At 35.0% G+C, this 14,171-nt stretch overlaps 1 protein-coding gene and 1 non-coding gene across 2 annotated transcripts in view; one reads left to right on the plus strand and one right to left on the minus strand.

Annotated features, from left to right (window-relative positions):
• Dmxl2 (Dmx like 2) overlaps window positions 1-14,171 on the plus strand; it is a 172,002-nt gene that overhangs the window by 25,130 nt on the left and 132,701 nt on the right. Inside the window, 2 exon segments of the mRNA XM_047538446.1 lie at window positions 12,151-12,276; window positions 13,528-13,599. Of these exon segments, the coding sequence (XP_047394402.1) occupies window positions 12,151-12,276; window positions 13,528-13,599 (198 nt within the window).
• On the minus strand, window positions 9,602-9,730 carry LOC124978539 (small nucleolar RNA SNORA11). Its single transcript, XR_007107517.1, has one exon. It is a non-coding gene; the product is annotated as a small nucleolar RNA SNORA11 (small nucleolar RNA).

A 14,171-nucleotide genomic window follows, 5' to 3' on the forward strand; every position in this document is an offset into this window, starting at 1 on the left:
GATCGGAGCTATGGCTTCCAGGATTATCCAAGATGGCTGCTCTGGCTTCGAAACATGTTGGCATATGGGGAGCTGCAGCTCAGGGTGTGACCGTGGTCAGCAGGAGGTCCTGGAGGCGGGATGCGGTCGGTCAGGCAGGGGTTCTGGAGGTTGGGTGTGTTTGGTGTGGTTGTGGGATCCTGGAGGCTGGTTGCAATCAGTCAGTCTGAGGTCCCGGTGATAGGGTGCAGTCTCTTGGTCTGGGAGTCCTGGCGGCAGGGAGCAGTCAGTCGATGTGAGGGCCCCAGAGGCAGGGAGTGATTGGTCGGACTGAGGGATCCTGGAGATGGGACTCAGTCAGTCTGGCCAGGGGTCCTTCGGGGCCTGGCTGTTGTCTCAAAATGGCGCAGCCACATGTAATCAAACCTGCAGGTACTGTAACAGTGAACTTCCAGGCAACAGCAGGCAGCTGGTGCTCCACTGGCGGTCGGCGATCAGTTTGCTGACTGTTGTCGAATGATCGGGAGGTGAATGTTGTGCGTTGGGTGATGGATAGGCGTAAGGCAGGTGATGGACAGGCGAGAGGCAGGCAAATGGCGGGTGATAGGCGCCTGACAGTGAGCAATCAAGAAATAGCTGTAACTACTCTTACTACTTTTTGTAAACTTGAGATTATGTCAATTAAAAATTAAAAGTAAAAAAAGTTATACCATAAGAGAAAGAAGACATTAGTGATAAAATGTACTGCTTTAAAATAGGAACTTTGTCAAAAAATATTATTAATTCTGATGTGGTGGCACATACCTGTAATTGTAGCTATTTGGGAGAATTGCTGAGCCTGGCAATTCTTTGAGGTATTGGGATCACAAGTTCCAGACCAGTCTGGGCAAATTAGTGAGACTTGGTTTTTTTTTTTTTTTTTTTTTTTAATTTGTTCTTTTTAGTTATGCACAACAGTGCAATGTATTTTGACATACATAGATGGAGTATAACTTCACATTCTTGTGGTTGTACATGATGTGGCATTACACTGGTTGTGTATGCATATATGAACATAGGAAAGTTATGTCTGATTCATTCTACTATCTTTCCCATTCTCATCCTCCCTACCCCTCCAATCTGATGAACACATTCCCCCATTGTGAGTCAGCATACGCATATCAGAGAGAACATTTGACCTTTGTTTTTTTGGGGGAATTGGCTTATTTCACTTAGCATGATAGCCTCCAGTTTCATCCATTTACCAGCAAATGCCATAATTTCATTCTTCTTTATGGCTGAGTAATATTCCATTGTTTATATGTACCACATTTTCTTTATCTATTCATCTGTTGGAGGGCACCTAGGTTGGTTTCATAGCTTAGCTATTGTGAATTGAGTTGCTATGAACATTGATGTGACCAGAGACCCTTTTTCAAAATAAAAAATAAAAAGGGATAGGGATGTACCTCAATGCTGAAGTGCCTCTGGGTTCAATCCCTAGTACAAAACAAAAACAAAAACTGAATTAAAATGGAACTACTCAAGGCAAATTACCTTAGTAATGGGGTATTTATTATAAGGTTGAAGAAGGGAGTAGAAGACAAATCTTCCAGGAATCTTGTAACGCTAGTTGTTATATTCCAGAGCTTCAGTTATCAGGAACTTGTCAGCTCTTGGACTGGTGACTCTGGGCTATGTGATCTCATACAGTGTTTCTGCTTCTGTTTCTGTATATCTGTTAAAACTGACTTACACGGCAACCAGTGACTGCCCTGGACTCTGCATATAAAGTCTTTTTGGTTTAGTTTCTGTTATTATCTGTTACATGTCTTACTATTTCCTAGTCAAATGTCTGGAAAAAGGAATGACTCAGCTCACTTTTTGTAAGCCACGCCACACCACAGTATAGTTTGCTGCCCAGCCTATAGTTTTTGTTAAATTCTTGTCCTTTGAATCATATGTCGATCCATAGTCCAATAAGTTGTGTGCTATGGGTATTGGTCATGTGGTCTATTAGGGTTCCCCTTTTTGAAGGATGATGGATGGGGCAGTTTTGCCGGTGGGAAAGATAGGCCAGTATACTTGATATGATAATGCATGATTTTCTATTATGGGATGTTTAGGTCATTCCCACTTTTTATTACTTTTATATAATGCTGTAATACATATCTTAGTACTAATTATAATCTTTGTTTGCATGTCCAATGTTTTCTTAGGATAGAGTCCTACAAATAAACATACTGAATCAAAGTACTTAAATTTATTCACAGTCTCTTAATTTGTATTTTCAAATTGCTTTCCAGAAAAGTTGTGTGGTTTTATATTGTAATAGCATGAGAGTGATAGGTGTGTCATGCTCTTTCTCATTACCTTTCACTATTCTTTTTTTTTTTTTTTTTCCTGCTTTGGAAAATCACCTCTATTTATTTTTGTCTTCAATATACCTTTTACTATTCTTTATTAAAGCTTTACAAAAGTACATTTAGTTATCTAGTGCTCAAAAACCTACTCTCTAGGTACATATTCTGAGTCTCAAGGGATCACAGCTCCTATATCACTATTATACATCCTATTTTGCTAGCATTTTATTCTAGCATTCTCACTGTATTCTAATTCCTAATGTCCTGGCCAATTCTATATTTCTTTAAAGTTGCATTTTGAATATTGCCAATGTTTCTTCAGTTTGGGGACAAATATATTGAGGTAAAGCAAGGTTAAGACAGATATATTGAGGTAAAAGCAAGGTTAATTGTCTCGGTATCCAGTGAACTATCAAAGAAGGGCAATTGAGCTTCAGAATGATTGGAATTAGAAAGCTGGTAGAATCTACTGCCTTCTCAGGGTTTTTACAAATTTCTTTTCTCATGGTTTCTTTCTTGTCTTCAGGCATCTGATCCATTCACTTCTCAGATGAAAGGATTCAGCTTCAAATCCTATGTGGTTCTTAATGGCTGTCTTATTCCTGAATATGTATTTTCAGCTCAACTCTTTTGGTTTAAATTCTCTAAGGTAGCTTTTAATTGGCTTAGCTCGTCTTTTCCAGCAGGCTATTAGCCACTGGTCATTATTCTGGACTATCTTCTCATCTTGCCAGCAAGGGAAAAGTCATAAGATAAAGAACAAAATGTGCCCACCTTCCTGGGGCTCAGTAAAATAGTATGCACTGTATTATTTAATTTTTTTTTTCATGGTACTAGGGACTGAACCCAGGGGCACTTTACTACTGAGCTACCTTCATAACCCTTTTTATTTTTTATTTTTAGGCAGGGTCTCACTAACTTGCCAAGGCTGGCCAGAAGTTTGCAATCCTCCTGCTCATACCTCCTAGTATTTGGGATGACAGGTGTATGCCATCATGCCTGGCTTTTTGGAGATTTTTCAATCACATTTGAATTATAGTTTCTAAGTGTTAAAGGATCTCAGAAGTGATCCAGTCAAAATATTTCATTTGACTTGTGAAGCAGACATTTATAGAGTGATTGTGATTTGCTCATTCTTATAGCTGGTGTTAGCACATCTGCATTCTTAGTAATGTACTCTTACCATCATATTAAAGATATTGGAAGGTAATTACAGTTTAATAATACAATCATGTTATTTGAGCAAAATATTTAAAAACACTGGTAGAACTGTCTCCCTCAAAATATCAGCATTTAGGTTAATTGGTTTTATGGAAATTTCTGGTATATATTACAAAAATATTACATATTAAAATTACTAGGTATTATATGCTTTTAACTTTAAAACTCATATGTAAAATGTTTTAAGAACAAATTTAGAAACAATATTTGATCAAAAGTATCTTATTTGTAAATTTAATATCAAAAGAGGTCAATATTTCTTTGAAAGTAGTCATTTTAAAAAGTGGTATTTTAGGGCTGGGGGGATAGCTCAGTTGGCAAAGTGTAGAAGGCCTGGGGTTCAATCCCCAGCACCAAAAAAAAAAAAAAAAAAAAAAGTGGTAAAGTGGTATTTTGCTTGCTTAACCACTGAGTTACACTTCCAGCCCCTTTTTAAATATTTTATTAGTCTCACTGAGTTGCTAAGTGCCTTACTAGGTTGCTGAGACTGGTTTTGAATTCAACATCCTCCTGCCTCAGCCTCCTGAACTGCTGGGATTATAGGTGTGTGCCACTGTGCCCGGCTTGCTTTATTGTTTTTTATGAGACAAACTGTTATATACCCCAAAATTGATAGAGCAAATTCTGAGGCCAAAAGCTGACTTCAAGGTTTTACGTGCCCCTGATCCTGAGGCTGGTGTATTTACCCATATTATTGTGATTTCCATTAGAAGTTTTTGATAGTACTTTGAGATTTTTTTTTTTTCCCTCCTGTACTGTGAATTAAACCCAGTGGTACTCTACCACTGAGCCACATCCCCTAGTCTTCTATTTTTTTCTTTTGAGACAGGGTCTTGCTAAATTGCTGAGGCTGGCTTTGAACTTATGATCCTCCTGTCTCAGCCTCCTGAGTGCTGGGATTACATGTGTACCACCATGCCCAATCAAATGGTTTGTTCTTAATACTGGTGTATAAAATAGTTATAAGAGATGAGTTCTGGTTTCTGTTGTTAGACCTACCTTTTAATGAGAGTGCATGCAAGCTAGAGACAGAACGGGTTTGTGATGATTAATTATGATGAATTAGTTAATTATTGCATATTTTGCTTTTCAGGGTTTGATTTTAGATGTTACTAGTGTAAGTAAACATTTTTCTTTGTTCAGTTAGTATAGAAGTAATCTTTGGTAAGTAACTTAGTATTTAGACATTTGTCATAGTTATGTTTTACTATTACCAAAATCAGCTAGTTTTTGACTAATATTAAAATTGTCTTTCAAAATTAAAAATTTTAACTAAAGAAAGCTTTTTTGAGGGGGGATCGAACCCAGGGCCTCGTCTATGGTAAACATATGCTGTACCTCTGAGCTGTACCTCTAGCCCAAGAATATTATTATTATTTTTAAGATAGTTGCTTTTTGGTGATTATTAGAAAGAAATTTAAAAAATAGCATTTTACCTTATACTATTTAATCACAAACAAGACTTTTCTTATTTTTTCTATCTTCTTTCTAGCCATCTATTTTTGTTTTTATGTATTTGTATTCAAGTTTTGTCTTCCGTTTCATTCGACACATCACGTGTAGCTTTACTTTGTTCTGCTCTTTGTAAGTACTCTTAATTTTGCATTTCCTGATGTGAGTTTTTTTCTAAACAAATGTTCCCTTTGGTTACCACACAATGATTATTAGATAATTTCCAACATTACCTCTCTCATCATTGACCTAGGTTAATTTTTTTTCTCTAATATTTTACATAGTATTGAGTTTCTTTTTCATTTTATGATTTTGCTCATTCAGTACTTTTGAGTGAACTTTAAGTGTTGGAATGACTAAATAGCATCAGTAAAATGTGTTCTCACTTTTGTGGAAAGAAGAGCAGCTTCTTCAAATGCTGCCCTCTTGCTTTTTTCCCTAACTGTAGGGTGAAGTTACAGTGAATGGCAGGAGGTTTATTTATTTTGGGGGTGATGGTGGTGTGTATTAGTTGACAAGAATAAGGTGTAGAAACTTGTAGAAGAGACAAGTGGACCAATAGCATGAATACTCAGTTTATAGAGAAAGAGATATGTGACTGATAAATATGTGAAAATATGCTTAACTTTCCTCCTAATAAAAATGCAAAGTAAAACAACAGGGCCATGCCAATTTTTGTTGAATTGAAAGGAGTGAAATATTTGGTAATGATCAGGGTCAGTGAGAAGTGGAGAAAAAATTTATATAATTAATGAGTATAATCATTTTGGAGGGCAGTTTGCATTAACAATCTTAATTACTGACCAAGCAAATTACATTTTAGAATTTATTCTGAGGATACTTGCATACATATGCATAAAATCATATGTACTTAGATGCTTACTGAAGCATCGTTTGCAGTAGTAAAAGATGACAGAGTCACAAAATAGAATAATATGCAACTCTTAAAGAGAATGAGGTAATTTTGTGCTGATATGCAGAGTTCTTCAAGATGGGTTGTTAATTAAATGGAAAGCCGTTGCAGAATTGTATATGATTCCATTTATGTTTAAATGGATAAACTTGCACCTACTGAATATTTTGGCAAGGCTTCATTGTTAACTCTAGAGGTAACAAGTGATTATACCTTGGGAGGGAGGAAGGGTGGTCAAGGGTAAGAAGGTGACTTATTTTTCTATTTAGTTTTTAAATTTAGTATTTGTTATTTTCTTGATAAAAAAGAAAATATTACTATTGAAAACATTAAAATTACACATTTTGAATCACTTCTTTATTTTGTAGATGACTCTAAGAAAACCTGTTTATCCTTTTTAGAAATTAATTTCTAATTCTGAGAATGTCTAAGTGTTTAGGATTTTAATTAGGTAATTAAAATAAAGAGAGAGAAAGGATGTTTTCTTGAGATTTATTTTTTTCTTATTTTGAGATAGAATCTTATTGTGTTGCCCAGGTCAGCCTTGAACTCCTGGGCTCAAGTGATTTTTTTTTTCCTCCTCAGCCTCCTGAGTAGACGGGATTTCAGGTGTGTGCCTTTGTGCCTGGCCTGTTGGGAAACTTTGGTCTATCTTTGCTTTTTCCACAGGTCAACATTGACCTCCTATGACTACTTTCAGAAGATAACTGTACAACCAAGTGATAAAACAGTCCTCTTTCTCTTTAGTCTTTTGTTTGTTTATAGAGCACTTTGTCATATTCACATAATGATGACATTACCTAAACAACACATTTTTCAGAATGTGTCCCCCTGTTAAATGGTGCACAACTGTATTTGTACTCTGTATTTTCATAGGGAAGGTCATGTTGGTATAAGATTCTAAATAGTTTTTATTTCTTAACACTTTTAATTGATCTGAGATACAAAGAATATCTGAGAAATCAGAGCAGTGTTTATGGGATTAGATTAGATTAGAGTGTTAGTTTTCCTCTCTGAAAATAACAGTCAAGACAATTATATAAAAACTAAAGTAGAGAAGACTGAGTCACATACACTTAATCATTCTTCACAATGACATGAAACTCTCTAGAGAAGGTAGCAACATCTTTATTATGGTAATTTAGCATGTCATTTCAGAGTACTTTATAACTTTAGAAGATGATACTTAACTTTTTTTCATAAAGTGTTGAAAACATTTTGTTAAGGTAAAAGAAGGAGTTCACTTTGTTTTTCAGTCTCAACTGTTGGCAAGGCTCTTCGGATGAAATTTTGGACATCACAACTAAAAACATGAAAAGGAACCTTGGTAACAAACTCAAGGTTTTAATTCCTGTATAATTATTGTGGTATACTGTGGAACACAACGGCTTTGTGTAAGGAAGATTCCTTTAGAAAAAGGAATGAGTGTAGGAGTGAAGTCATATTCTTAACTTTGAGATAAGACATTTTACAGGTCAATATGATTAGTGGTGCAGGACATTGGCATATAGTACTGTGACATAGTGTTGTTCTACAAAGAACCTGAGGGAGGAGGAACCTGGTTAAGGGATTTCATTGCCCAAGAAAAGGCTTGTTGCCTTTTTCATGCCTCCATTTAATAACTTTGTGGTCTGTCTCCTGCATGTAGAGAATAAGTGCATACCCAAGTAAGTCATAGATAATTCATTTACCTAGTATGAAGGAGCCCATATCCATACTCTTTGGGATCATTTTAATTACTCTCTGAGGTCATTTTAATATTTGCTTATAGTCCTACTGAGCATCTTTTCCTCTCTACTATGAATTATTCCTCTGGTAAAAGTGGATTCTGAAAAAGAATGGAGCAAAATCACTTTGATCTCTCTAAAATCAAGGAGAATGGGAATTTTATCAGTAATTATCTACTTCATATAAATCACCTCAACTGTTCTTTTTTATTGAATGCTTCTCTGTGTTAGACGATGTGGTAAATTAATTAGGACTACAAAGAAGTACATGACCCTTCTAGAACTAATAAGACATCTTATTCAAGTAGAGGTAGGGATGCAATGGGATGAGCATGAGCTTTATTATGAAACAAACTTCATTTTGTGAACTTGAGCAAATTATTTATCCTTTCTGAACCTTAGTTTCTCTATAAAAGAAGTCCTGTGAGGATAATTGTAATATTCATAAAGACCCTAGAAGACTGCCAGAGTGTAGTGGGTGTTCGGTAGATGATAAATTATTAAGGAAGGCTTTGGTAGATTCCCTTCTGGTGGGTCTTCTACATCCCTGATATTATTAGCTGGAAAATTAGTCAAAATTTTTCTTTTCTTATAAGGGTATCTTGGCCAAATTATTAGCAATGGGACTGTGTAAATTTTTTCATCTCCATGTTCTTTGACTCATGTTCTAGTTAGTTACTATTTTGGAGCCAGAAATTATTAGGAAGACTTTTTTCTTGATTTAATATTGTTAGTTTTTGCAGTACTGGGTATTGAGTTCAGGGTTGCTCTACCATTGAGTTATATCCCCAGTCCTTTTTATTTTTTATTTTGAGATAGGGTTTTGGTAAGTTTCCAAGGCTGTCTTGAACTTGTCATCTGCTGCATCCTCCTGAGTAGCTAGGCTTATAGGCATGTACTACTGAGCCTGGCATGTTTTCTTTATTACACAATTACTTGTTGAGAATTGTTTATATACTAGGTGCTGGAACTACAGTAGTAAATAAGGACAAAGGAAGGTCTTTGCTTTGATAAACCTTTTGGAATGGTAGGTATCAGACAGACACTAGATAAGCATTAAAATCCCCTGGGTCCTCAATTATAGAATGCATGCGATTTACCACTGACTGTGTATGAGTCTGTTGTTCTTCCTCGCTTGGGTTATTTGTGCATCATTCCAAATTCTTCTGAAAATGGTAAAAATGTTCTTCCCTATACTTTTTCAAGTTGTTAGCATGCAAAAGTTTAGGTGTTCCATTCTAGCAGTGATTGACCATAGATGGTATATAAAATAGTAGGCATTTTCTAGGTGTGGTATCATAGGATACCAGTATCAGACATAGCTGATCCATTTTGATTGGAAGTACTAATTTGATAGGAGATTTGAGACCATTAGTAGCTGCACAGTATTTCAGATCATGGGTTTTCAGTAATTTATCTAACAGCTTATCTACTGATGGATGGTGGATTATTTTTAGTTTTTACAACAATAAAAAATGGGGCAGTTAATATCTTTCTATATATATTTTGGCAAACTTTTATAAGTATGCTTACAGGTATAATATAGGAAATTGTTTGATCAAAGGTATTTAAAATTTTGATAGATATTGCCAAATTCTTTCATCTATGATAATTGCTATATGGTAAATCTGGGAGGGAGACCAAACAATCTGAATTTTTGGCAAGTTCAGATACCTGGGTAGTTTTGATGTAGCCAGATTTGAGAACTATTGAAGGATCAGAAAAATAGTAGGATTCCCTACAGCTAAGGCATATGGTACTATCCTATGGAAAAAATACAGCAGTTATGGATATCTATGGAAAAGTATCAAAAGCCTTTTTAAAGCAGTTAGAGTGGATCTGAGCAGTGAGAGTGGATCTTCCTATAGTAGAAAGTGGCCCACATAAGAAGCAAGTATACTAATATTTATCTGGAATATTTCCTTCTTTCTTTCCTTCCTTCCTTTGGGTTATTTTCTTTTTTCCCCAAATATAGGGCATTTGTTCATAGGTAGACCAGACCATTTTTGTGCCCCTCCTTACAAAACCCCAGATTCCTATTGGGTGTGTTATAAACAGAGGACCCATTCTTCAGGCCCCTGCTCTGAGCACACTCCTATGTGGACTATTTTATGTCTCTTTGATATACAATGTAGGGAAAAGATGTAACAATTTATTAGGACCTGAGCCTTAACACTTTCTATTTACTGTGTAATCTTGGGCAAATTAATGTATACAATGATAATATCTACCTTCCTGGTATGTAGCAAAGATTAAGGAGGAAGTGATGGAATTTTTATTGAATATTCCTTTTGTCTTTTGGTAATTTTTTTCTCTCTCTGTTATGGCAGTTTCATTTAGTTGAGATTGGTGATTCACCTGTCATCTCCCCATTAGACTGACGGGGGTCCATATTTTGTGGTTTTGAATTCCCAGTTCCTCACTTAGGTGCATTGTTCTGTTTTGAAAATGAATGATGTATGTTTAGCACTATGTGAATAGATTTTCTACTTTAATTTTCATTTTTCCTAACATATTATTTCTTGAACTTAACCATGGGAAATGCTCTGAGAGCTTAAATAATTTAACAGTATTTAAATAATTTAAATATTAACAGTATGGCAGAACCAAAATTAAAAACTCTTACGTGTGATTTCAAACTATACTTTTGCATCATTCCACTTTTCTGAGATAATATTAGGTACTTCAGAAATTGTGGAATGTTCAAGGTAAGATTTTTTTCTATTTTAGCAACTTAAAGATTAGCATGGTGACACAAATATTTCTTCTCATTCTTAATATTCCCTTTCAGTTTAGGCTTCCTGAGTGCATGGTACAGTAAGTTTGCCTTGTCTAAAAGAATATAAGTAGTGACTTCCTCTTTTTTTTTTTTAATTACTTTTTATTTTTTAATTTTTTTTGGTTTTAGTTGTAGATGTACACCTTTATTTTATTTATTTATTCATATGTGGTGCTGAGGATTCGAACCTACTGCTTCACATGTGCTAGGCAAGCATTCTACCACTGAGCCACAACCCCATCCCAGTCACTTCCTCTTGTGAATTATTTTCTTCTTATTTACTTTGCTTAAAATTCTGTCTTTGCTTTTCCTTTAGTGAACTCTTGATATTTATAAGTGCATGGGTTGAGGATGATTTATACTAATTACATCAGAATTTTGGTTATGTTGGAAGTTTTAGTAATCGGTAGAATTAGTTTGTCTCCTGTCTGCTCCTTATACTCATTTTTGTTTTTCATTCGCAGTCATACATAGATGTGATTTAGATGTTATCACATGTCAGCACTGCTGTTTGGACCTCTGTTTTATAGGACATGGCTACATTGCTTAAGATTGTAAAATAGGGGGACAGGTACCACCTATAAATTTTATATTTATTTTGCTTTTAATGAGGCTTTGTCATTTGAGAATTAGGTTGTTAGGTTATTTTGAATATTTCATCATAAATAGAGTTCGGAAGAAAAAGAAGAATTTACCCCCATCTGTTCCTTATTATCATTATAAAATTCACAAAATTGCAAAACAGATACCAATAAGTATGACAATAGAAGAAATATGTGGTTTTAGTCATTAGTTATGTTGAATAAGGACTTTTTTTTTTGGGCACTGGAGAATGAACTGAAGGGTGCTTAACCCGTAATCCACATCACCAGCCCTTTTTATTTTTTATTTTGAGGCAGTGTCTGGCAAAGTTGCTGAGGCTGGCTTTGAATTTGGGATTCTCCTGCCTTAGCCTCCCTAGTTGCTGGGGTTACAGACATGCACCACCATGCCTGGCTGCATGAGGACATTTTTTAATAACTCTGTGTTGTTTGTTTTTCAGACTGTAGAGTTATTTTTACCCAATACTTTATGTAAATCATTTTATTTTTAATTTATTTGGTTTTCTTTTTTTGTTTTGTTTTTACCATTTTGGGTTGATTTCTTTTCTCTCTCATACCTGGTTGGGGGTGAGGGATAGAGGCAGGCTACATCTTGGAATCACTTGAGCAGTTGATGACTTAGTTTTTGCCTCACCGCATGTAATCTGCCTTCGGTGTTCATCTCTGTTTAACCAACTCTTTAAGCCATGTGGAATTATGTTAGAAAGTGTATGTCTGATTTTTATCTTGATTTTTCTTAAGGCTGGTTTGAATCCTGGGTATACAGTTGCAGTTTTCAGTGCTTTAATATTTTCAGGTGGAGGTTTTATTCTTTAGGGTTTTCAGGGATGAGCTTTGTAGAGAAACTAAACAGAATGATTTATGACCTATAGGGACAAAGACTGCAGTGTATAAAAACTGAAAGAGAACCCTTTTCCTGTTAGTCGCAGTTGTGGAATGATAATGTTTGGGGTGCCATGAATTTATTTTTTGATGTGACTTTTAATGTTCTTATTTGGCAATTGATACTCTTATATTAACTTCCATAAAATGTGTCAATGTGTACCTTAAAACGGCAACAAAATCTAAGATAAAATATTATATAATAATAATTCAAAAGTTATATGTCTTACATATCATAAATTTTTCATTTTAGGCATATGGATCAGGCTGTGATATTGTTGTTTTGGCAAGCGACTTTGAATGTGTGCAGATCATTCCTGGTGCTAAACATGGAAACATTCAAGTCAGCTGTGTGGAGTGTTCTAACCAACAAGGAAGAGTAAGGGGTTTAATTACTTAATTTGTCATATTTAATGTATTTAACAATCTCAGAATATTCTTGTGCTTTTATGCAAGCCTTTTCTACAATTTTTATTAACATACCTGTGTAACTGGGCGTGGTGGCACACGCTTGTAATCCCAGCAGCTTGGGAGGCTGAGGCAGGAGGATCGTGAGTTCAGAGCCAGCCTCATCAAAAGTGTGGCACTAAGCAACTCAGTGAGACCCTGTCTCTAAAGAAAATACAAAAAATAGGACTGGGGATGTGGCTCAGTGTGTTGAGTGTCTCTGAGTTCAATGCCTGGTTTCCCCTGCCCCCCCCCAAAAAAAATATATATATATATATACACACACACATACACACACACACACACATCTGTGTGTAGATGGTTATTGATAGGAGTTGTAAGGTGAGAAGTTGTATACAAATTGTAAAGTGCTCTTAAGCTGACAATGTCATAATTGTTCTGCAGGTATCTACTGTTTTGAAAGATCTGTAGCTCTCACAATCTCATATATACTCCCATTCTGCCAGTACATAATTCTAGGAGCCATTAAGTTAGTAGAGGGGAAGTAGACTTTTATCTTTTCTACTTGATATTCATTATGTGCCTAAACCCAATTTAATTCCTTTGAAGACCATTTGTCAATTTTTTTCACCTGAGGTATAGTGGATGACTTCATGACATTTCCTTAGCTAATTTTTTCTATTTCTTCTTCTAGATGGTTTCCCAATTAGCATTTTCTGTTTGATGATGTAATTAACACCATTTTATTTGATATATTCTTAAGATCTGATGATTGCTTTCCATACTTTTCATGGTTTTTACTGGATTATAAAATTTCTGATAAAGAGATGTATCATTAAAATGTATTTTTATCAGTGAAGTTATTAATTTTTTTTTTTTTTTTGTGGTGCTGAGGATTGAACCCAGGGTCTTGTGCTTATAAGGCAGGCACTCTACCAAATGAGCTATCTCCCCAGCCCGAAGTAATTAATTAAAAATTAAATAGTTCTTACGGAGAAGATGATTTCGTTGAGTAGTTGAACTTTGTGTTTGTTAAATAAAGCCTACTGAATTTGATAACAGAATATTCTTAAGTCCAGTACACTTCCAGGTATATTTATGGAAGGAAATAAACCATGAATTCTGCATTCAGATTATATTGTGTATAAATAGTTTATTGAAAAGAATGTGATCTTTATTTTACTTTTTCCTTAATATTAATGTTATGTTCATTCTTTTTTAGATTGCAGCTTCATATGGTAATGCTGTTTGTATTTTTGAGCCTCTGGGCATAAATTCTCATAAGAGAAATTGTGTAAGTACTAATTGATAGTAGAATACATTTAGAATCTAGCTAACTTTATTTTTTTATTGAAAAATTTTTAGTTTTAATTACTCTAGTTAACTTTAAAGTCTAATTGATAGCAATAAAGAATTCCTTAAGAGCTGGTATTGAAAGTGGGCTAGAATATCAGTGTAAAGTTGTTAAGGGTATTTTAGAAACCCAAATTTCTAGAGTATTGCTAATTGACATTTCTTGTGTTGAGGTTTCTGCTAGTCTGAACTATTCTTATTTCTTATCATTTCTATCTGATGTCTGATTTTCTGTTAATTCTTTCCTCTTCCCATCTTTACTCTCTACTGAGAAGGTTATGATACTTCTCTTAAATTCTATAATAATGCCATATATCTCTCAGATTAAAATCCCCAAAGCCTTAAAATAGATTGTAACCTCCTTATTTTGCCAGTACCACATTTAATTACCTCTCAGTTCATCTCCTAGAATTCTTTTTCTCCCTGATTCCACTTCAGTAACACTGGTAAATTTTTACCATTCCTCAGTTACCTTCCCATTTTAGGGCTTTTGCATTGGCTATTTTGGGAATG

The sequence above is a fragment of the Sciurus carolinensis genome, chromosome 2 (genome assembly GCF_902686445.1).
Source record: "Sciurus carolinensis chromosome 2, mSciCar1.2, whole genome shotgun sequence".
In the NCBI taxonomy this organism is placed as follows: domain Eukaryota; kingdom Metazoa; phylum Chordata; class Mammalia; order Rodentia; family Sciuridae; genus Sciurus; species Sciurus carolinensis.